Genomic DNA, 25,342 nt, shown 5'->3' with positions numbered 1-25,342 from the left:
TTATCTACCTCTGATGTGAGCAGATCTCACTCCCAGACTGTAACTGATAGTCAACATATCTAGTTATCTACCTCTGATGTGAGCAGATCTCACTCCCAGACTGTAACTGATAGTCAACATATCTAGTTATCTACCTCTGATGTGAGCAGATCTCACTCCCAGACTGTAACTGATAGTCAACATACCTAGTTATCTACCTCTGATGTGAGCAGATCTCACTCCCAGACTGTAACTGATAGTCAACATACCTAGTTATCTACCTCTGATGTGAGCAGATCTCACTCCCAGACTGTAACTGATAGTCAACATACCTAGTTATCTACCTCTGATGTGAGCAGGTCTCACTCCCAGACTGTAACTGATAGTCAACATACCTAGTTATCTACCTCTGATGTGAGCAGGTCTCACTCCCAGCTCTGAGGTTAATTAACTTTTGTTCTAACTGCACAGGACTACTGGAGAAATGGATATTTATTATTACATTTTCTCTCAGTTTTGCTGTTTTGCCTGCAGTGAAGACAGTGATCTTTGTTGTTTCTTGGTCTGACAGTTATCTTTGTTATGCTCCACTATTCTCACTCAATCATTTAAATCTATATGGAGGTCTGACAGTTATCTTTGTTATGTTTCACTATTCTCACTCAGTCATTTAAATCTATATGGAGGTCTGACAGTTATCTTTGTTATGTTTCACTATTCTCACTCAGTCATTTAAAACTATATGGAGGTCTGACAGTTATCTTTGTTATGCTCCACTATTCTCACTCAGTCATTTAAATCTATATGGAGGTCTGACAGTTATCTTTGTTATGCTCCACTATTTTCACTCAGTCATTTAAATCTATATGGAGGTCTGACAGTTATCTTTGTTATGCTCCACTATTTTCACTCAATCATTTAAATCTATATGGAGGTCTGACAGTTATCTTTGTTATGCTTCACTATTCTCACTCAGTCATTTAAATCTATATGTTGTGCAGCTCTGGTTTCTTCTCAGTTTTACTAGAGTTTGTAATTGTTGTTTATCTCGTAGTACTTCCTGTTCTATATTCCACCTTGTCGTTGTCTATAGTTTCACTCAATGCCGGGGGGTTAAGAAATCATGTAAAGCACAAAGCCTTATTTTTATTTGCCAAACAGCTTAAAACAGATTTAGGTCAACTTCTACAGATCTCAGTGGGGAAATGATTTGTGTCTCTCTCCTGGTTCTGAACTCTCTGCTGGAGTCACCGCTCTAATCAATCATTTCAATGGAAGTATTTTACACTCAGACTGGGACCCTATTGGTCACTTCCTTTGTCTTGTCATCAACTGTAACACCATCATCATCATTATTACCAACATTTATTGGTTCAATTCCAAACTTGAAAATGATCAGTGATTTGAATCTTTGGAAAAGCGTATTCTCCATTGGCTAACCAAGTTCCCTAATGCTTTACATATAGTAGGTGGTGATTTTAATATTTCTCTGAATAATTTAATTGATAGATGGCCTCAGGGACAGTCCACTTCTACGAATATAAGTTTGAGGCAGTTTATGGAAAGGATTGATTTTATAGATATTTGGAGAGTAAAGTTTCCTAATGACTAGTCTTCCACTTGGAGTAATAAGACCCGCTCCAGACAATCACCACAGATCTTTGGTTGGTACTTTAGTGCAATATTCATGGTAACTCTGTCATTGTGACATTTTAGTGCAACATTCCCTAACAACTGTATAGCAGTCGTGTGATTCATTCCCACTGAACATAAAGGTAACATTTAGGATAGAGGTAGCCTGTAGAATATGCATTCAAGTAGAGACCTACACTGAACATAAAGGTAACATTTAGGATAGAGGTAGCCTGTAGAATATGCATTCAAGTAGAGGTCTACACTGAACATAAAGGTAACATTTAGGATAGAGGTAGCCTGTAGAATATGCATTCAAGTAGAGACCTACACTGAACATAAAGGTAACATTTAGGATAGAGGTAGCCTGTAGAATATGCATTCAAGTAGAGACCTACACTGAACATAAAGGTAACGTTTAGGATAGAGGTAGCCTGTAGAATATGCATTCAAGTAGAGGTCTACACTGAACATAAAGGTAACATTTAGGATAGAGGTAGCCTGTAGAATATGCATTCAAGTAGAGGCCTACACTGAACATAAAGGTAACATTTAGGATAGAGGTAGCCTGTAGAATATGCATTCAAGTAGAGGCCTACACTGAACAAAATAATATATATCATAGAGGTAGATACATGTATATCATAGAGGCTTCAGAACCAAGTGCACGATTAGTTTGTGCATCACTATTTTGAACTGTGATCAGTCAGACCTACTGTCATACAGGACGTCTTGAATCAATTGACCTTTTTATCCAAAAACATTTCAGTCATTTTGATTCTTTTTTGTTGACTTGTCTTTTCTTACTAGAGTCCGTTGTACTGCTTCTCCTCACCCTTTAGTGACTTGTCTTTTCTTCCTAGAGTCCGTTGTACTGCTTCTCCTCACCCTTTATTGACTTGTCTTTTCTTCCTAGAGTCCGTTGTCCTGGTTCTCCTCACCCTTTATAGACTTGTCTTTTCTTCCTAGAGTCCGTTGTACTGCTTCTCCTCACCCTTTATAGACTTGTCTTTTCTTCCTATAGTCCGTTGTACTGCTTCTCCTCACCCTTTATAGACTTGTCTTTTCTTCCTAGAGTCCGTTGTACTGCTTCTCCTCACCCTTTATTGACTTGTCTTTTCTTCCTAGAGTCCGTTGTACTGCTTCTCCTCACCCTTTATTGACTTGTCTTTTCTTCCTAGAGTCCGTTGTACTGCTTCTCCTCACCCTTTATTGACTTGTCTTTTCTTCCTAGAGTCCGTTGTCCTGGTTCTCCTCACCCTTTATAGACTTGTCTATTCTTCCTAGAGTCCGTTGTACTGCTTCTCCTCACCCTTTATTGACTTGTCTTTTCTTCCTAGAGTCCGTTGTACTGCTTCTCCTCACCCTTTATAGACTTGTCTTTTCTTCCTATAGTCCGTTGTACTGCTTCTCCTCACCCTTTAGTGACTTGTCTTTTCTTCTTAGAGTCCGTTGTCCTGCTTCTCCTCACCCTTTAGTGACTTGTCCGTTCTTCCTAGAGTCCGTTGTACTGCTTCTCCTCACCCTTTATTGACTTGTCTTTTCTTCCTAGAGTCCGTTGTACTGCTTCTCCTCACCCTTTATTGACTTGTCTTTTCTTCCTAGAGTCCGTTGTACTGCTTCTCCTCACCCTTTATAGACTTGTCTTTTCTTCCTAGAGTCCGTTGTACTGCTTCTCCTCACCCTTTATTGACTTGTCTTTTCTTCCTAGAGTCCGTTGTACTGCTTCTCCTCACCCTTTATTGACTTGTCTTTTCATCCTAAAGTCCGTTGTACTGCTTCTCCTCACCCTTTATGGACTTGTCTTTTCTTCCTAGAGTCCGTTGTACAGCTTCTCCTCACCCTTTAGTGACTTTTCTATTTTTCTTTAATTGTCTTTTTCATTCGCTCTTATCTCCTTTTCTACTGTCCATGGTATATCTTGAAGCACTCAATGTGCAGTGGCGCTTTGCATTTCTCACATGCATAGGTAGTACGTTTGTCACAATGACGACATCTATGGAACCGGTGCATGGTGTTGATTGGCCAGTGAGAAGCCTTGTCATATCTTGCCTGATCTTCAACAGTAGCAGCCAGTAGAGATCTCCTTCCGTGGCTCAGTGGTTTCGGGCCAAACTTTTGCATAAGAGACTGTGCCGCTATCCGTGAGAAGGTGAGCAGGTCGATGGTCCCTCCCATAACGTCTCTTTAAAAGAAATGGCTGTTTACGAGTGCACTGTTGAGAGACCATGCAAAGATGGGCCACCACCACGTCTTAGACCTGATGGAGACATGGTATCTTGAAACATGTAGGTCGTGAAGTTCACCACCACGTCTTAGACCTGATGGAGACGTGGTATCTTGAAACCTGTAGGTCGTGAAGGTCACCACCACGTCTTAGACCTGATGGAGACAAGGTATCTTGAAACCTGTAGGTCGTGAAGGTCAACACCACGTCTTAGACCTGATGGAGACAAGGTATCTTGAAACCTGTAGGTCGTGAAAATCAACACCACGTCTTAGACCTGATGGAGACATGGTATCTTGAAACCTGTAGGTCGTGAAGGTCAACACCACTTCTTAGACCTGATGGAGACGTGGTATCTTGAAACCTGTAGGTGGTGAAGGTCAACACCACGTCTTAGACCTGATGGAGACGTGGTATCTTGAAACCTGTAGGTCGTGAAGGTCAACACCACGTCTTAGACCTGATGGAGACGTGGTATCTTGAAACCTGTAGATCGTGAAGGTCAACACCACGTCTTAGACCTGATGGAGACGTGGTATCTTGAAACCTATAGATCGTGAAGGTCAACACCACGTCTTAGACCTGATGGAGACGTGGTATCTTGAAACCTGTAGGTCGTGTAGGTCAACACCACGTCTTAGACCTGATGGAGACGTGGTATCTTGAAACCTGTAGGTCGTGAAGGTCAACACCACGTCTTAGACCTGATGGAGACGTGGTATCTTGAAACCTGTAGTTCGTGAAGGTCAACAATACGTCTTAGACCTGATGGAGACGTGGTATCTTGAAACCTGTAGGTGGTGAAGGTCAACACCACGTCTTAGACCTGATGGAGACGTGGTATCTTGAAACCTGTAGGTGGTGAAGGTCAACACCACGTCTTAGACCTGATGGAGACGTGGTATCTTGAAACCTGTAGGTCGTGAAGGTCAACACCACGTCTTAGACCTGATGGAGACGTGGTGTCTTGTAACCTGTAGGTCGTGAAGGTCAACACCACGTCTTAGACCTGATGGAGACGTGGTATCTTGAAACCTGTAGGTCGTGAAGGTCAACACCACGTCTTAGACCTGATGGAGACATGGTATCTTGAAACCTGTAGATCGTGAAGGTCAACACCACGTCTTAGACCTTATGGAGACATGGTATCTTGAAACCTATAGATCGTGAAGGTCAACACCACGTCTTAGACCTGATGGAGACGTGGTATCTTGAAACCTGTAGGTCGTGTAGGTCAACACCACGTCTTAGACCTGATGGAGACGTGGTATCTTGAAACCTGTAGGTCGTGAAGGTCAACACCACGTCTTAGACCTGATGGAGACGTGGTATCTTGAAACCTGTAGTTCGTGAAGGTCAACAATACGTCTTAGACCTGATGGAGACGTGGTATCTTGAAACCTGTAGGTGGTGAAGGTCAACACCACGTCTTAGACCTGATGGAGACGTGGTATCTTGAAACCTGTAGGTGGTGAAGGTCAACACCACGTCTTAGACCTGATGGAGACGTGGTATCTTGAAACCTGTAGGTCGTGAAGGTCAACACCACGTCTTAGACCTGATGGAGATGTGGTGTCTTGTAACCTGTAGGTCGTGAAGGTCAACACCACGTCTTAGACCTGATGGAGACGTGGTATCTTGAAACCTGTAGGTCGTGAAGGTCAACACCACGTCTTAGACCTGATGGAGACGTGGTATCTTGAAACCTGTAGATCGTGAAGGTCAACACCACGTCTTAGACCTGATGGAGACGTGGTATCTTGAAACCTGTAGATCATGAAGGTCAACACCACGTCTTAGACCTGATGGAGACGTGGTATCTTGAAACCTGTAGGTGGTGAAGGTCAACACCACGTCTTAGACCTGATGGAGACGTGGTATCTTGAAACCTGTAGGTCGTGAAGGTCAACACCACGTCTTAGACCTGATGGAGACGTGGTGTCTTGAAACCTGTAGGTCGTGAAGGTCAACACCACGTCTTAGACCTGATGGAGACGTGGTATCTTGAAACCTGTAGGTCGTGAAGGTCACCACCACGTCTTAGACCTGATGGAGACGTGGTATCTTGAAACCTGTAGGTCGTGAAGGTCAACACCACGTCTTAGACCTGATGGAGACATGGTATCTTGAAACCTGTAGGTCGTGAAGGTCAACACCACGTCTTAGACCTGATGGAGACGTGGTATCTTGAAACCTGTAGGTCGTGAAGGTCAACACCACTTCTTAGACCTGATGGAGACGTGGTATCTTGAAACCTGTAGGTGGTGAAGGTCAACACCATGTCTTAGACCTGATGGAGACGTGGTATCTTGAAACCTGTAGGTCGTGAAGGTCAACACTACGTCTTAGACCTGATGGAGACGTGGTATCTTGAAACCTGTAGGCTGTGAAGGTCACCACCACGTCTTAGACCTGATGGAGACGTGGTATCTTGAAACCTGTAGGTCGTGAAGGTCAACACCACGTCTTAGACCTGATGGAGACGTGGTATCTTGAAACCTGTAGGTCGTGAAGGTCAACACCACGTCTTAGACCTGATGGAGACGTGGTATCTTGAAACCTGTAGATCGTGAAGGTCAACACCACCCATGTGCTCATTGTATCAGTTAATGCATTTTGGTTGTGGGACTTTGTCAAAGGCACGTCGCTCCTTGTTCCATCTCTTGACAGAGGTCTCACTGTATTTCTCCTCCATGTTTGTTGCCACTGTGTGACGACCCTCCCACTCTGTCTGCCGTATTCTTCTCTTTGCTCTTGTTTTCCTTATTAGGATGCCGGTGGGCGGAGCCGGGAGGGTCGTCAGTGACATGGGACACACCTGGGCCCGGGTGTGTCCCAGGATAAATACATCACTTCCCCATTCATGGAGGAGACTCTCTCCATGCAGACACACCTGGGCCCGGGTGTGTCCCAGGATAAATACACCACTTCCCCATTCATGGAGGAGACTCTCTCCATGCAGACACACCTGGGCCGGGTGTGTCCCAGGATAAATACACCACTTCCCCATTCATGGAGGAGACTCTCTCCATGCAGACACCTTTATAGATTTTGTTGTGGTGTTTATGTGACCTTTTGTTTGTTTGCTAAGGCACCGTTCAACACCCCTCATTATCACATTTATGCAAACACTGACTTACACTACTGATTACACACAACATTGTTAATTGTATTTAGTTTGCTTTATTTAATAAATATATGTTGTTATTCCTTGTCTCCACGTTGTCTCCCTTTTGTTACGAACTTTGAGCCGTTTCGTGACAACTGTGACAATGTTATTGTCTTTCTAACGGACCAGCACCTTGTCTCCTTGGGTCAGAACCTCATATTGTCTTTCTAACGGACCAGCACCTTGTCTCCTTGGGTCAGAACCTCATATTGTCTTTCTAACGGACCAGCACCTTGTCTCCTTGGGTCAGAACCTCATATTGTCTTTCTAACGGACCAGCACCTTGTCTCCTTGGGTCAGAACCTCATATTGTCTTTCTAACGGACCAGCACCTTGTCTCCTTGGGTCAGAACCTCATATTGTCTTTCTAACGGACCAGCACCTTGTCTCCTTGGGTCAGAACCTCATATTGTCTTTCTAACGGACCAGCACCTTGTCTCCTTGGGTCAGAACCTCATATTGTCTTTCTAATGGACCAGAACCTTGTCTCCTTGGGTCAGAACCTCATATTGTCTTTCTAACGGACCAGCACCTTGTCTCCTTGGGTCAGAACCTCATATTGTCTTTCTAACGGACCAGCACCTTGTCTCCTTGGGTCAGAACCTCATATTGTCTTTCCAACGGGACCAGCACCTTGTCTCCTTGGGTCAGAACCTCATATTGTCTTTCTAACGGACCAGCACCTTGTCTCCTTGGGTCAGAACCTCATATTGTCTTTCTAACGGACCAGCACCTTGTCTCCTTGGGTCAGAACCTCAGAGGTTCCCCGGGGTAACTTCATGAAGTCCTTCTGTGGCTTGAATGGGACATCAAACAGACAATTTTGCCTCATCGATCCAGAGCTCCCATATCCTCTTTTTGTCATTTCATCGAGGAGTGCAAGCGAAGTGAAGAGGTTTGTCATGAAGGAACTTGCAACCTTGAGGCGCCTGAGATTGGTCTGCAAGACCGAGAATAACACTGGGTCCCTGACCCAACCCAGTCTCAGGGAGGAGAGTGTGGGATCCACCATATGGCTCCATGTGATACATGTGACCGCTGGGTGAGGCAAGGCTCCGTAGCTTGTAACCAAAACAAATTGGTTTAGCTCTAATGAATTGCTTACATTCGTGTCGGCCATAGTATCGGATCATGCTCTCATCCACTGACAGCCGTTCCTGAAATGGTGTGACTTTGTATGACTGATTGAGCTCGGAGAAGATGGGCCTAACCTTAACAAATTGGTCGTCAGTGATCTTTGTGTTGTCAACCACATGAACTGAGGCCATTATTTAATCAAAGCGATTTATCCGCATGGCATCTGAAATGCTTTCATTGTGTACATCACTGTCAAGTGCCCAGTACATGTGTCATCTTGGAACAGAGCTGTACCCAGATGTGGATCCCATAGAAGGTAAGGAGCTCATCCATACTCAGATACAGTTGCTTGTCCTTGGTCTGGGTGGAGTAGAGACATTTCAATGGTGATCTCTCTTAGGGTGGGTGGATACATTAGTAGGACAACATCCATTGGGTTGAGGGCAGCTTTGTTTGACACATTCTGCGGCATTTGGGCTGTATACTATGTGTTTTGGAATCACAGCGGTGGCAGGTCTCTTCGATCGTTTGAACACTCAATCTTTATTTTTGACCACTTTTCAGCTTTGCCCTTGGCTCTTCTGACTGGACCCTCTGGCGAGTAGAGGCCCATGGCTCTTCTGACTGGACCCTCTGGCGAGTAGAGGCCCTTAGCTCTTCTGACGGGACCCTCTGGCGAGTAGAGGCCCTTAGCTCTTCTGACTGGACCCTCTGGCGAGTAGAGGCCCTTAGCTCTTCTGACTGGACCCTCTGGCGAGTAGAGGCCCTTAGCTCTTCTGACTGGACCCTCTGGTGAGTAGAGGCCCTTAGCTCTTCTGACTGGACCCTCTGGCGAGTAGAGGCCCTTGGCTCTTCTGACTGGACCCTCTGGCGAGTAGAGGCCCATGGCTCTTCTGACTGGACCCTCTGGCGAGTAGAGGCCCTTAGCTCTTCTGACGGGACCCTCTGGCGAGTAGAGGCCCTTAGCTCTTCTGACTGGACCCTCTATACGAGTAGAGGCCCTTGGCTCTTCATTATCAACGGGGGAGGGAAGGTGGCGGATGGGGAAGGGAGGGTGTTGGATGGGGGAGGGGGGGTGGTGAGGGGTAGGTCATCATCACTGATAACGTTGTTCCTGTCATGATCTGTTTGTGATAGGTTCAGTATATACATTCAACAGCCTGGCTGGCAAATGGCCTGTCTCTCCCTCATAGTCCATATCTGACCCATCGCTATCACAATCACGGAGGACAGCATCTTTCTCATTTTGAGGGATAACTGCAATGTTGCATGCCTTGTCTGGGCCTAGATCACCTAGATCCAACATATCCAGAACTCGACTCAAAGTGAAACTAAAAGAAAGAACAGAGTAGAAGAACAAGAACTATGTCTGTGTATCAGTATGTGTTTACCTCGATGCACTGTGTTATCTCGCCGGTCGCTATTGTTGCCGTCAACATGTTTACTCATTATATGACCACACTGAACAATGTTGAGTAATTTCAAATGCATATATCAATACTAGACACCTTAAAGATGATGTGTACCAAAGATCTTTGTCCAATCTGAATGTTAACATACTTTACTAACCTTTAGTTTGGGAGCTTTGATGCAGCCATCCTCTTCTCATGGTGCAACCAGGAAGTAAACAGCTCTGGTCATGTGACAATTTACACTAAACATGTGACAATTTACACTAAACATGTGATACTGCACATCTTTCATTGAGACCCTCATTTATTTCAATATTTGCTGGAAATACATTGATACGTCATTCAGTAACATTTATAGAGCCTTATAACTGGAAATGCATTGATAGATCATTCAGTAACATTTATAGAGCCTTATAACTGGAAATGCATTGATACGTCATTCAGTAACATTTATAGAGCCTTATAACTGGAAATGCATTGATAGATCATTCAGTAACATTTATAGAGCCTTATAACTGGAAATGCATTGATACGTCATTCAGTAACATTTATAGAGCCTTATAACTGGAAATGCATTGATACGTCATTCAGTAACATTTATAGAGCCTTATAACTGGAAATGCATTGATACGTCATTCAGTAACATTTATAGAGCCTTATAACTGGAAATGCATTGATACGTCATTCAGTAACATTTATAGAGCCTTATAACTGGAAATGCATTGATACGTCATTCAGTAACATTTATAGAGCCTTATAACTGGAAATGCATTGATACGTCATTCAGTAACATCTATAGAGCCTTATAACTGGAAATGCATTGATACGTCATTCAGTAACATTTATAGAGCCTTATAACTGGAAATGCATTGATACGTCATTCAGTAACATTTATAGAGCCTTATAACTGGAAATGCATTGATACGTCATTCAGTAACATCTATAGAGCCTTATAACTGGAAATGCATTGATACGTCATTCAGTAACATTTATAGAGCCTTATAACTGGAAATGCATTGATACGTCATTCAGTAACATTTATAGAGCCTTATAACTGGAAATGCATTGATATGTCATTCAGTAACATTTATAGAGCCTTATAACTGGAAATGCATTGATACGTCATTCAGTAACATTTATAGAGCCTTATAACTGGAAATGCATTGATACGTCATTCAGTAACATTTATAGAGCCTTATAACTGGAAATGCATTGATACGTCATTCAGTAACATTTATAGAGCCTTATAACTGGAAATGCATTGATACGTCATTCAGTAACATTTATAGAGCCTTATAACTGGAAATGCATTGATACGTCATTCAGTAACATTTATAGAGCCTTATAACTGGAAATGCATTGATACGTCATTCAGTAACATTTATAGAGCCTTATAACTGGAAATGCATTGATACGTCATTCAGTAACATTTATAGAGCCTTATAACTGGAAATGCATTGATACGTCATTCAGTAACATCACTATTGTGACTGATGGTATTAAATAGGTTAATTTTAGGTCTTCTGAGATCTCTTTTGTTCGAGGCCTGGTTCACATCAGGCAATGCTTCTTGTGAATAGCAAACTCAGACTGTGTGAGTGTTGTTTATAGGGCAGGGCAGCTCTAACCAACATCTCTAATCTCAGACTGTGTGAGTGTTGTTTATAGGGCAGGGCAGCTCTAACCAACATCTCTAATCTCAGACTGTGTGAGTGTTGTTTATAGGGCAGGGCAGCTCTAACCAACATCTCTAATCTCAGACTGTGTGAGTGTTTATAGGGCAGGGCAGCTCTAACCAACATCTCTAATCTCAGACTGTGTGAGTGGTGTTTATAGAGCAGGGCAGCTCTAACCAACATCTCTAATCTCAGACTGTGTGAGTGTTTATAGGGCAGGGCAGCTCTAACCAACATCTCTAATCTCAGACTGTGTGAGTGTTTATAGGGCAGGGCAGCTCTAACCAACATCTCTAATCTCAGACTGTGTGAGTGTTTATAGGGCAGGGCAGCTCTAACCAACATCTCTAATCTCAGACTGTGTGAGTGTTTATAGGGCAGGGCAGCTCTAACCAACATCTCTAATCTCAGACTGTGTGAGTGTTGTTTATAGAGCAGGGCAGCTCTGACCAACATCTCTAATCTCAGACTGTGTGAGTGTTTATAGGGCAGGGCAGCTCTAACCAACATCTCTAATCTCAGACTGTGTGAGTGTTGTTTATAGGGCAGGGCAGCTCTAACCAACATCTCTAATCTCAGACTGTGTGAGTGTTGTTTATAGGGCAGGGCAGCTCTAACCAACATCTCTAATATCAACTGTGTGAGTGGTGTTTATAGGGCAGGGCAGCTCTAACCAACATCTCTAATCTCAGACTATGTGAGTGTTGTTTATAGGGCAGGGCAGCTCTAACCAACATCTCTAATCTCAGACTGTGTGAGTGTTTATAGAGCAGGGCAGCTCTAACCAACATCTCTAATCTCAGACTGTGTGAGTGGTGTTTATAGGGCAGGGCAGCTCTAACCAACATCTCTAATCTCAGACTGTGTGAGTGTTTATAGAGCAGGGCAGCTCTAACCAACATCTCTAATCTCAGACTGTGTGAGTGTTGTTTATAGGGCAGGGCAGCTCTAACCAACATCTCTAATCTCAGACTGTGTGAGTGTTGTTTATAGAGCAGGGCAACTCTTACCAACATTTCTAATCTCGTCTCATTGATTGGACTCCAGGTCAGTTGACTCCTGACTCCAATTAGCTTTAGGAGAAATCATTAAATCAAATTTATTTGTCACATTAGCCGAGGGGTTCACATACTTTTTCCAATCTACACTGTGAATGTTTAAATGATGTATTCAATAAAGACAAGAAAAATACACTAATTTGTGTGTTATTAGTTGAAGCAGACTGTGTATGTCTGTTGTTGTGACTTAGATGAAGATCAGATCACATTTGATGACCAATTTATGCAGAAATCCAGATAATTCCAAAGGGTTCACATACTTTTTCTTACCATTGTACATATATCAACACATACATTTTATAGTTTTAAACATTTAATCATTTTCAGGGGCAATGTTTCATTTCATTTTTGACGTTATGTTTTCAAGTTAACACATAACATTCAGCATTACACTGTTCATTCTGCTCCTCACTGTCTATATAGACCACCCTGCTCCTCACTGTCTATATAGACCACCCTGCTCCTCACTGTCTATATAGACCACCCTGCTCCTCACTGTCTATATAGACCACCCTGCTCCTCACTGTCTATATAGACCACCCTGCTCCTCACTGTCTATATAGACCACCCTGCTCCTCACTGTCTATATAGACCACCCTGCTCCTCACTGTCTATATAGACCACCCTGCTCCTCACTGTCTATATAGACCACCCTGCTCCTCACTGCCTATATAGACCACCCTGCTCCTCACTGTCTATATAGACCACCCTGCTCCTCACTGCCTATATAGACCACCCTGCTCCTCACTGTCTATATAGACCACCCTGCTCCTCACTGTCTATATAGACCACCCTGCTCCTCACTGTCTATATAGACCACCCTGCTCCTCACTGTCTATATAGACCACCCTGCTCCTCACTGTCTATATAGACCACCCTGCTCCTCACTGCCTATATAGACCACCCTGCTCCTCACTGTCTATATAGACCACCCTGCTCCTCACTGTCTATATAGATCACCCTGCTCCTCACTGTCTATATAGACCACCCTGCTCCTCACTGTCTATATAGACCACCCTGCTCCTCACTGCCTATATAGACCACCCTGCTCCTCACTGTCTATATAGACCACCCTGTTCCTCACTGTCTATATAGACCACCCTGCTCCTCACTGCCTATATAGACCACCCTGCTCCTCACTGTCTATATAGACACCCTGCTCCTCACTGTCTGTATAGACCACCCTGCTCCTCACTGTCTGTATAGACCACCCTGCTCCTCACTGCCTATATAGACCACCCTGCTCCTCACTGTCTATATAGACCACCCTGCTCCTCACTGTCTATATAGACTACCCAGCTCCTCACTGTCTATATAGACCACCCTGCTCCTCACTGCCTATATAGACCACCCTGCTCCTCACTGTCTATATAGACCACCCTGCTCCTCACTGTCTATATAGACCACCCTGCTCCTCATTGTCTATATAGACCACCCTTCCCCTCTCTTCTCTCTCCTCCCCCTCTTCCTCCCTCTCTTCTCTCTCCTCCCCCTCTTCCTCCCTCTCTTCTCTCTCCTCCCCCTCTTCCTCCCTCTCTTCTCTCTCCTCCCCCTCTTCCTCCCCCTCTTCCTCCTCTCCTCTCTCTCCTCCCCCTCTTCCTCCATCTCTTCTCTCTCCTCCCCCTCTTCCTCCATCTCTTCTCTCTCCTCCCCCTCTTCCTCCCTCTGTCACGATCGTCTATAAGAGAGAGATGACGCAAGGCGCAGCATGTGCAAAATACATCTTCTTTAATTATAAGAAGAAAAATGAAACAAAACAACAAACGTGAAGCTATGAAAAAACTAGTGCACACATGCAACATAGAACATAGACAATTACCCACAAATACATGATGCCCATGGCCGCCTTAGATATGGCTCCCAATCAGAGACAAATGAAAAACATCTGTCTCTGATTGAGAACCACTCAGGCAACCATAGACATACCTAGACACATTCACTCAATCATAGACTTCCCTAGAAACATTCACTCAACACAAACCCATACACTCTAACAAATCCCCCTAGACACTACAACCACCCAAGACAAGACAAAAACACAAACATACCCCATGTCACACCCTGACCTAACTAAAATAATAAAGAAAACAAAGAATACTAAGGCCAGGGCGTGACAGTACCCCCCCCCAAAAGGTGCGGACTCTGGCCGCAAAACCTGACACAGAAAGGGAGGCTCCGGGGTGGGCCTTAATATGGCGGCGGCTCGGGTGCGGGACGTGGCCACCACTCCACCATTGTCACTATCCGCTTCGGTGTCTCTGGTAGATCCTGGCTGACTGGCGGATTCAGCCGATCCTGGCTGGCGGGCGACTCTGGCTGCTCATGGCTGGCGGGCGACTCTGGCTGCTCATGGCTGGCGGGCGACTCTGGCTGCTCATGGCTGGCGGGCGACTCTGGCTGCTCATGGCTGGCGGGCGACTCTGGCTGCTCATGGCTGGCGGGCGACTCTGGCTGCTCATGGCTGGCGGGCGACTCTGGCTGCTCATGGCTGGCGGGCGACTCTGGCTGCTCATGGCTGGCGGGCGACTCTGGCTGCTCATGGCTGGCTGACGGATCTGGCTGCTCATGGCTGGCTGACGGATCTGGCTGCTCATGGCTGGCTGACGGATCTGGCTGCTCATGGCTGGCTGACGGATCTGGCTGCTCATGGCTGGCTGACGGATCTGGCTGCTCATGGCTGGCTGACGGATCTGGCTGCTCATGGCTGGCGGACGGCTCTGGCTGATCCTGTCTGGCGGAAGGCTCTGGCTGATCCTGTCTGGCGGAAGGCTCTGGCTGATCCTGTCTGGCGGAAGGCTCTGGCTGATCCTGTCTGGCGGAAGGCTCTGGCTGATCCTGTCTGGCGGAAGGCTCTGGCTGATCCTGTCTGGCGGAAGGCTCTAGCGGCTCCTGTCTGGCGGAAGGCTCTAGCGGCTCCTGTCTGGCGGAAGGCTCTAGCGGCTCCTGTCTGGCGGACGGCTCTGAAGGCTCATGGCAGACGGGCGGCTTTACAGGCTCAGTACAGACGGGCGGCTCTGAAGACTCAGTACAGACGGGCAGTTCATTCTGCGCTTGGCAGACGGACAGTTCAGACAGCGTCGGGCAGACGGACAGTTCAGGCGCCGTTGGGCAGACGGGCAGTTCAAGCGCCGTTGGGCAGACGGGCAGTTCAAGCGCCGTTGGGCAGACGGGCAGTTCAGGCGCCGTTGGGCAGACGGGCAGTTCAGGCGCCGTTGGGCAGACGGGCAGTTCAGGCGCCGTTGGGCAGACGGGCAGTTCAGGTGCCGTTGGGCAGACGGGCAGTTCAGGTGCCGTTGGGCAGACTGCAGACTCTGGCTGGCTGAGGCGCACTGTAGGCCTGGTGCGTGGTGCCGGAACTGGTGGTACCGAACTGGGGACACGCATCTCAGGGCTAGTGAGGGGAGCAGCAACAGGACGCACAGGACTCTGGGGACACACAGGAGGCTTGGTGCGTGGTGTAGGCACTGGTGGTAAAGGGCTGGAGACACGCACCATAGGGCTAGTGCGTGGAGGAGGCACTGGTGGTACTGGGTTGGGGCGAGGAGGTGGCGCCGGAAATACGACCAGTGCGGGGAGGTGGAATAACCCGCACCGGGGCTATGTAGGCAAACCGGGGACACCATGCGTAAGGCTGGTGCCATGTAAGCCGGCCCGAGGAGACGCACTGGTGACCAGATGCGTTGGGCCGGCTTCATGACATCCGGCTCAACGCTCAATCTAGCCCGGCTGATACGTGGAGCTGGAATGTACCGAACCGGGCTATGCACGAGTACAGGAGACACCATGCGCTCTACTGCGTAACACGGTGTCTGCCCATACTCTCGCTCTCCACGGTAAGTACAGGGAGTAGGCGCAGGTTTCCTACCTGACTTCGCCACACTCCCTTTAAGGCCCCCCCCAAGAAATGTTTGGGTTGTACTCACGGGCTTCCAGCCTTGTCTCCGTGCTGCCTCCTCATATCGCCTCCTCTCGGCTTTAGCTGCCTCCAGCTCTTCACGAGGGAGGCGATATTCTCCCGGTTGTGCCCAAGGTCCCTTTCCATCCAGTATCTCCTCCCATGTCCATGAATCCTGTGTAGGTGGGTCCTGTTGCCGCTTCACACGCTGCTTGGTCCTTTGGTGGGTAATTCTGTCACGATCGTCTATAGGAGAGAGAGATGACCAAGGCGCAGCGTGTGCAAAATACATCTTCTTTTAATATTATAAGAAGGAAAACGAAACAAAACAACAAACAGACGAACGTGAAGCTAATAAAGAACTAGTGCACACATGCAACATAGAACATAGACAATTACCCACAAATACATGATGCCTATGGCCACCTTAAATATGGCTCCCAATCAGAGACAAATGAAAAACATCTGTCTCTGATTGAGAACCACTCAGGCAACCATAGACATAACTAGACACATACACTCAACCATAGACTTCCCTAGAAACATTCACTCAACACAAACCCATACACTCTAACAAATCCCCCTAGACACTACAACCACCCAAGACAAGACAAAAACACAAACATACCCCATGTCACACCCTGACCTAACTAAAATAATAAAGAAAACAAAGAATACTAAGGCCAGGGCGTGACACCCTCTCTACCAAGTGATCAAACTGACTAAATCAACATGTCAGAAACTCTACCAAGTGTTCAAACTGACTCAATCAACATGTAAGAAACTCTACCAAGTGATCAAACTGACTAAATCAACATGTCAGAAACTCTACCAAGTGTTCAAACTGACTAAATCAACATGTCAGAAACTCTACCAAGTGTTCAAACTGACTAAATCAACATGTCAGAAACTCTACCAAGTGTTCAAACTGACTAAATCAACATCAGGATCTCTACCAAGTGTTCAAACTGACTAAATCAACATGTCAGAAACTCTACCAAGTGTTCAAACTGACTAAATCAACAGGTCAGAAACTCTACCAAGTGTTCAAACTGACTAAATCAACAGGTCAGAAACTCTACCAAGTGTTCAAACTGACTCAATCAACATGTCAGAAACTCTACCAAGTGATCAAACTGACTAAATCAACATGTCAGAAACTCTACCAAGTGTTCAACCTGACTAAATCAACATGTCAGAAACTCTACCAAGTGTTCAAACTGACTCAATCAACATGTCAGAAACTCTACCAAGTGTTCAAACTGACTCAATCAACATGTCAGAAACTCTACCAAGTGATCAAACTGACTAAATCAACATGTCAGAAACTCTACCAAGTGTTCAAACTAAATCAACATGTCAGAAACTCTACCAGGTGTTCAAACTGACTAAATCAACATGTCAGAAACTCTACCAAGTGTTCAAACTGACTCAATCAACATGTCAGAAACTCTACCAAGTGTTCAAACTGACTAAATCAACATGTCAGAAACTCTACCAAGTGTTCAAACTAAATCAACATGTCAGAAACTCTACCAAGTGTTCAAACTGACTCAATCAACATGTCAGAAACTCTACCAAGTGTTCAACCTGACTAAATCAACATGTCAGAAACTCTACCAAGTGTTCAAACTGACTCAATCAACATGTCAGAAACTCTACCAAGTGTTCAAACTGACTCAATCAACATGTCAGAAACTCTACCAAGTGTTCAACCTGACTAAATCAACATGTCAGAAACTCTACCAAGTGTTCAAACTGACTCAATCAACATGTCAGAAACTCTACCAAGTGTTCAAACTGACTAAATCAACATGTAAGAAACTCTAGCAAGTGTTCAAACTGACTAAATCAACATGTCAGAAACTCTACCAAGTGATCAAACTGACTAAATCAACATGTCAGAAACTCTACCAAGTGTTCAAACTGACTAAATCAACATGTCAGAAACTCTACCAAGTGTTCAAACTGACTAAATCAACATGTCAGAAACTCTACCAAGTGTTCAAACTGACTCAATCAACATGTCAGAAACTCTACCAAGTGTTCAAACTGACTAAATCAACATGTCAGAAACTCTACCAAGTGTTCAAACTGACTAAATCAACATGTCAGAAACTCTACCAAGTGTTCAAACTGACTAAATCCACATGTAAGAAACTCTACCAAGTGTTCAAACTGACTAAATCAACATGTCAGAAACTCTACCAAGTGTTCAAACTGACTAAATCAACATGTCAGAAACTCTACCAAGTGTTCAAACTAAATCAACATGTCAGAAACTCTACCAAGTGTTCAAACTGACTCAATCAACATGTCAGAAACTCTACCAAGTGTTCAAACTGAATCAATCAACATGTCAGAAACTCTACCAAGTGTTCAAACTGACTAAATCAACATGTCAGAAACTCTACCAAGTGTTCAAACTGACTAAATCAACATGTCAGAAACTCTACCAAGTGTTCAAACTGACTAAATCAACATGTCAGAAACTCTACCAAGTGTTCAAACTGACTAAATCAACTTCTCAGAAACTCTATATGTCCCTGTGTTTCCCTGGTGTATATATCCCTGTGTTTCCCTGGTGTATATATCCCTGTGTTTCCCTGGTGTATTTATCCCTGTGTTTCCCTGGTGTATATATCCCTGTGTTTCCCTGGTGTATATCCCTGTGTTTCCCTGGTGTATATATCCCTGTGTTTCCCTCGTGTATTTATCCCTGTGTTTCCCTCGTGTATTTATCCCTGTGTTTCCCTCGTGTATTTATCCCTGTGTTTCCCTGGTGTATATATCCCTGTGTTTCCCTGGTGTATTTATCCCTGTGTTTCCCTGGTGTATTTATCCCTGTGTTTCCCTGGTGTATATATCCCTGTGTTTCCCTGGTGTATATATCCCTGTGTTTCCCTGGTGTATATATCCCTGTGATTCCCTGGTGTATATATCCCTGTGATTCCCTGGTGTATATATCCCTGTGTTTCCCTGGTGTATATATCCCTGTGTTTCCCTGGTGTATATATCCCTGTGTTTCCTGTTTCTCTGTACCAGTTCGTCTTGTATGTTTATCAAGTCAACCAGCGTTTTCCCTACTCCTGCTTCTATTCTTTTTTGAAAGTAATCTGATTTGATCCTCGAGTTTTTTGTCCCTTGCCTGTTTTCTGGACTCTGTACCCACCTGCCTGACCTCTAGCCTGCCTGACCATTCTGCCTGTCCTGACCTCTAGCCTGCCTGACCATTCTGCCTGTCCTGACCTCTTGTCTGCCTGACCATTCTGCCTGTCTTGACCTCTAGCCTGCCTGACCATTCTGCCTGTCCTGACCTCTAGCCTGCCTGACCATTCTGCCTGTCCTGACCTCTAGTCTGCCTGACCATTCTGCCTGTCCTGACCTCTAGCCTGCCTGACCATTCTGCCTGTCCTGACCTCTAGCCTGCCTGACCATTCTGCCTGTCCTGACCTCTAGCCTGCCTGACCATTCTGCCTGTCCTGACCTCTAGCCTGCCTGTCCTGACCTCTAGCCTGCCTGACCATTCTGCCTGTCCTGACCTCTAGCCTGCCTGACCATTCTGCCTGTCCTGACCTCTAGCCTGCCTGTCCTGACCCCTAGCCTGCCTGACCATTCTGCCTGTCCTGACCTCTAGCCTGCCTGTCCTGACCTCTAGTTTGCCTGACCATTCTGCCTGTCCTGACCTCTAGTCTGCCTGACCATTCTGCCTGTCCTGACCTCTAGTCTGCCTGACCATTCTGCATGTCCTGACCTCTAGCCTGCCTGACCATTCTGCCTGTCCTGACCTCTAGCCTGCCTGACCATTCTGCCTGTCCTGACCTCAAGCCTGCCTGACCATTCTGCCTGTCCTGACCTCTAGTCTGCCTGACCATTCTGCCTGTCCTGACCTCTAGCCTGCCTGACCATTCTGCCTGTCCTGACCTCTAGCCTGTCCTGACCTCTAGTCTGCCTGACCATTCTGCCTGTCCTGACCTCTAGCCTGTCCTGACCTCTAGCCTGCCTGACCATTCTGCCTGTCCTGACCTCTAGCCTGCCTGACCATTCTGCCTGTCCTGACCTCTAGTCTGCCTGACCTCTAGCCTGCCCTGACCTCTAGTCTGCCTGACCATTCTGCCTGTCCTGACCTCTAGCCTACCTGACCATTCTGCCTGTCCTGACCTCTAGCCTACCTGACCATTCTGCCTGTCCTGACCTCTAGCCTGCCTGACCATTCTGCCTGTCCTGACCTCTAGCCTGCCTGACCATTCTGCCTGTCCTGACCTCTAGCCTGCCAGACCATTCTGCCTGTCCTGACCTCTAGTCTGCCTGACCATTCTGCCTGTCCTGACCTCTAGCCTGCCTGACCATTCTGCCTGTCCTGACCTCTATCCTGCTTGACCATTCTGCCTGTCCTGACCTCTAGCCTGCCTGACCATTCTGCTTGTCCTGACCTCTAGCCTGCCTGACCTCTAGCCTGCCTGACCATTCTGCCTGTCCTGACCTCTAGCCTGCCTGACCATTCTGCCTGTCCTGACCTCTAGCCTGCCTGACCTCTAGCCTGCCTGACCTCTAGCCTTTCTGACCATTCTGCCTGTCCTGACCTCTAGCCTGCCTGACCATTCTGCCTGTCCTGACCTCTATCCTGCCTGACCATTCTGCCTGTCCTGACCTCTAGTCTGCCTGACCATTCTGCCTGTCCTGACCTCTAGCCTGCCTGACCATTCTGCCTGTCCTGACCTCTAGCCTGCCTGACCATTCTGCCTGTCCTGACCTCTATCCTGCCTGACCATTCTGCCTGTCCTGACCTCTAGTCTGCCTGACCATTCTGCCTGTCCTGACCTCTAGCCTGCCTGACCATTCTGCCTGTCCTGACCTCTAGCCTGTCTGACCATTCTGCCTGTCCTGACCTCTAGCCTGCCTGACCATTCTGCCTGTCCTGACCTCTATCCTGCCTTACCATTCTGCCTGTCCTGACCTCTAGTCTGCCTGACCATTCTGCCTGTCCTGACCTCTAGCCTGCCTGACCATTCTGCCTGTCCTGACCTCTAGCCTGCCTGACCATTCTGCCTGTCCTGACCTCTAGTCTGCCTGACCATTCTGCCTGTCCTGACCTCGAGCCTGCCTGACCATTCTGCCTGTCCTGACCTCTAGCCTGCCTGACCATTCTGCCTGTCCTGACCTCTAGTCTGCCTGACCATTCTGCCTGTCCTGACCTCTAGTCTGCCTGACCATTCTGCCTGTCCTGACCTCTAGCCTGCCTGACCATTCTGCCTGTCCTGACCTCTAGCCTGCCTGACCATTCTGCCTGTCCTGACCTCGAGCCTGCCTGACCATTTGGCCTGTCCACGACCATTCTCTTGCCTACCCCTTTTAGTATATTAATAAATATCAAAGACTCTAACCCTCTGCCTCCCGTGCCATCTTGTGCCTTAAACCATACTGCTATTCTTTGAGGGTATCACCTTTTATTTGAGGGTATTTTAATACATGTCTGTTTCACCATTTAGAAAAATAAAACATACTAACCTCTCACCTTTAACCTCAAATAAAAGGTGACATTCTGTACTGTCACCTAATATGAAACATTCTATCTCATATCCAAAATGCTGGAGAGTAGCGCCAAATTTTAAACTGTAAGCTTCATTGTCCAAACACATATGTTGTGGACTATGTGTGTCTGGTAAACACATGTGGATCTGGTGAACAGTTATCACTTGTTGACCAACTACAGGAATACTGACCTCAGAGTCTCCAGTTTACAGTGGGGATTCCCCAGTCCAGCAGAGAGCAGCTTCACTCCTGAATCCTTCAGGTCATTGTTACTCAGATCCAGCTCTCTCAGGTGTGAGGGGTTTGACCTCAGAGCTGAGACCAGAGAAGCACAGCCTTCCTCTGTGACTCCACAGCCTGACAGCCTGACAAAGAGATCATCATGACTTCACAAACACACTGTTGATTTAACGAGTATTGTAGAAGGACAATGGTAGATGCATTTGGTTTAATATTATAATACATATTATTCTCTAAACTGAATATTTCTTCCTGATGATTAGTTCTTAAATGTCATTTTATTTACTCACAGAACAGCTCTGGAGGCTTTGACCACTGGCAGCAGCCTCAGAAGACCTTCCTCTGATCTGGAGTATTTCTTCAGGTCAAACACATCCAGCTCCTTTTCTGAAGTCAGCAACACAAAGACCAGAGCTGACCACTGTGCAGGTGACAGTTTGGCTTTTGAGAGACTTCCTGAGCTCAGGTAGCTTTGGATCTCCTCCACTAGAGAATGGTCATTCAGTTCATTCAGACAGTGGAACAGATTGATGCTCCTCTCTGGAGAGAGATTCTTCCCGATCTTCTTCTTGATGTACTTGACTGTTTCTTCATGGCTCTGTGAGCTGCTTCTTGTCTTTGTCAGTAGACCTCGTAAGTGCTTCTGATTGGACTCCAGTGAGAGGCCCAGAAGGAAGCGGAGGAAAAGGTCCAGGTTTCCCGTCTCACTCTGTAAGGCTTTATCCACAGCACTCTTATAGAAAGTAATTGCAGACTTGTCGTTTGTTTCCAGTTTGTCCATTAGATTCTCATTGTTGTTGATGAATGAGAGGAAAACATATACAGCAGCCAGAAACTCCTGAATGCTCAGATGAACAAAGCAGTACACCTTGTCCTGGTACAGCCCACATTCCTCTTTAAAGAGCTGTGTGCACAATCCTGAGTACACTGAGGCTTCATTGACATCAACGCCAGCCTCTTTCAGGTCTTCTTCATAGAAAATCAGATTGCCATTCACAAGCTGTTGAAAAGCCAGTTTTCCCAGTGACAGAATGCTCTCTTTATTCCAATGTGGACCTGTCTCTTCTTTCCCAAGATACTTTTCATTCTTCTGTTTGGTATGAAACTCCACAAGGTGTGTGTACATCTCAGTCAGAGTCTTAGGCATCTCTACTCTCTTCTGTTTCAGCATGTGTTCAAGGACTGTTGCAGAAATCCAACAGAAGACTGGAATGTGGCACATGATGTGGAGGCTCCTTGATGTCTTTATGTGTGAGATGATTCTGCTGGCCAGGTCCTCATCACTGAATCTCTTCCTAAAGTACTCCTCCTTCTGTGGGTCATTGAACCCTCGTACCTCTGTCACCTGGTCAACACACTCTGAAGGGATCTTATTGGCTGCTGCAGGACGGGTAGTTATCCAGAGGGGAGCAGAGGGAAGCAGATTTCCCTTGATGAGATTTGTCAGTAGAACATCCACTGAGGTTGACTCTGTGACGTCCCAACAGATCTTGTTCTTCTGGAAGTCTAGGGGCAGTCGGCACTCATCCAGACCATCAAAGATGAACAGAACTTTGTACTTGTTGTAGATGGAGATTCCTGATTGTTTGGTTTCCATTGAGAAGTGATTAAGAAGTTCAATGAAAGTGTGTTTTTCCCCTTTCATCAAATTCAGCTCCCGAAAAGGGAATGAAAATACAAATTGGACATCCTGATTTGCTTTTCCTTCAGCCCAGTCCAGAATGAACTTCTGCACAGAGACTGTTTTTCCAATGCCAGCGACTCCCTTTGTCAGCACAGTTCTGATACGTTTGTCTTGTCCAGTTAAGGGTTTGAAGATGTCGTTACATTTGATTGCAGTCTCTGGTCTTGCTTGTTTCCTGGTTGTTGTCTCAATCTGTCTCAGCTCATGTTCATTATTGACCTCTCCTGTTCCACCCTCTGTGATGTAGAGCTCTGTGTAGATCTTATTGAGAAGTGTTGGGTTTCCTTGTTTAGCGATCCCCTCAAATACACATTGAAACTTCTTCTTTAGATTAGATTTGAGTTCACGTTGGCAAATCACAGCAAGCTTATCTGAATCTAGAAATAACACAGAGGATATTAATATTACGTCTGTTTTAATGCCTACAGTATTGTAGGACTGTTATAAAGTTTTACATTATAATCATTTATTCTCTTAACTGACTGTATAAATGTGTAAATGTTTTCATAATGCATTACAGACTGGTGTGACTGATTATATTATTATTGGTATTATTGATGGTATTATTAATGTTCTCTCTCTCTCTCTCTCTAAATTAATCACCACAACACATCCCTGCTGCTACTTGATGAGGTCACTAGGTGTTGTGTTAAGGCTAGAGGTCGACCGATTAATCGGAATGGCCGATTAATTAGGGCCGATTTCAAGTTTTCATAACAATCGGAAATAGGTATTTTTGGACACCGATTTTGTCTTTTTTTTTTTTTTACACCTTTATTTAACAAGTCAGTTAAGAACACATTCTTATTTTCAATGACGGCCTAGAAACGGTGGGTTAACTGCCTCGTTCAGGGGCAGAATGACAGATTTTCACCTTGTCAGCTCGGGGGATCCAATATTGCAACCTTCAGGTTAACTAGTCCAACACAATAACGACCTGCCTGCCTCTCGTTGCACTCCACAAGGAGACTGCCTGTTACGCGAATGCAGTAAACCAAGGTAAGTTGCTAGCTAGCATTAAACTTATCTTATAAAAAACAATCAATCAATCATAATCACTAGTTAACTACACATGGTTCCAAGATGGCATAGCAGTTCAGACGTCATTTTGTCCGCGTATTGTCGTGTCCTGTATATATATATTTACACCTTTCTTCGCATATCTTTTATATATTTTATTATCCAAGAACTCAACTACAAAAGCTTTCCTGCAACCCGCCTCACCAATTACAAAAAAAAAAAAGTATTATTTACCTCAAATCTGAAAATCCACAGTGGAAGCTAGCCAGAGGCTAACCAGAAGCTAGCCAGAAAGCTAACCAGAAGCTAGCCGGAAGCTAGCCAGAAGCTAATCTGAAGCTGCCCAGAAGTTAGCCGGTTTGCTGGCTAGCGTTGGTGTTTCAGTTGCCCACGTTTTGTGGTCATCAGCTATTCCTTTAGCTCGATAATCTACCGGCACTTTTGTGCAACGCGACTCGGACCGGAGCATACCGGGCCTTTTTTTTCTCAGTGTCCCCGGATTTCAGCCGCAGGCTCTGGACATTTGCACCTTGATTTCGCAGCTAGCTAGCTGCAAACCGTGTGACTATTGGCTTACGTCAATCCCAGAGCAAACTTAAATTATTCCGGAGCTAGCCAGCTGAGGAGTTCCATCAGCCATTCCTGGGCTACAGTCACCTATCCGGACCCGTTTTTTTTTTTGCTGCAGATGCGGAGCCCCACCGGGCCTTCACGACTGACTGCCGACGTTATCTGCCCGAG

General features: G+C 45.8%; 1 protein-coding gene across 1 annotated transcript; it reads right to left on the bottom strand.

Annotated features, from left to right (window-relative positions):
• Positions 1-21,979: 21,979 nt before the first annotated feature.
• On the bottom strand, positions 21,980-23,920 carry LOC120044631 (NLR family CARD domain-containing protein 3-like; the record flags this gene model as incomplete). Its single annotated transcript, XM_038989304.1, has 1 exon — positions 21,980-23,920. A coding segment is annotated over one exon (1,737 nt), but the record flags the coding sequence as incomplete, so codon positions are not given.
• Positions 23,921-25,342: the final 1,422 nt, after the last annotated feature.

Source organism: Salvelinus namaycush, chromosome 3 (genome assembly GCF_016432855.1).
Source record: "Salvelinus namaycush isolate Seneca chromosome 3, SaNama_1.0, whole genome shotgun sequence".
NCBI lineage: Eukaryota > Metazoa > Chordata > Actinopteri > Salmoniformes > Salmonidae > Salvelinus > Salvelinus namaycush.
This window is presented reverse-complemented; position numbering and strand designations above follow the sequence as displayed.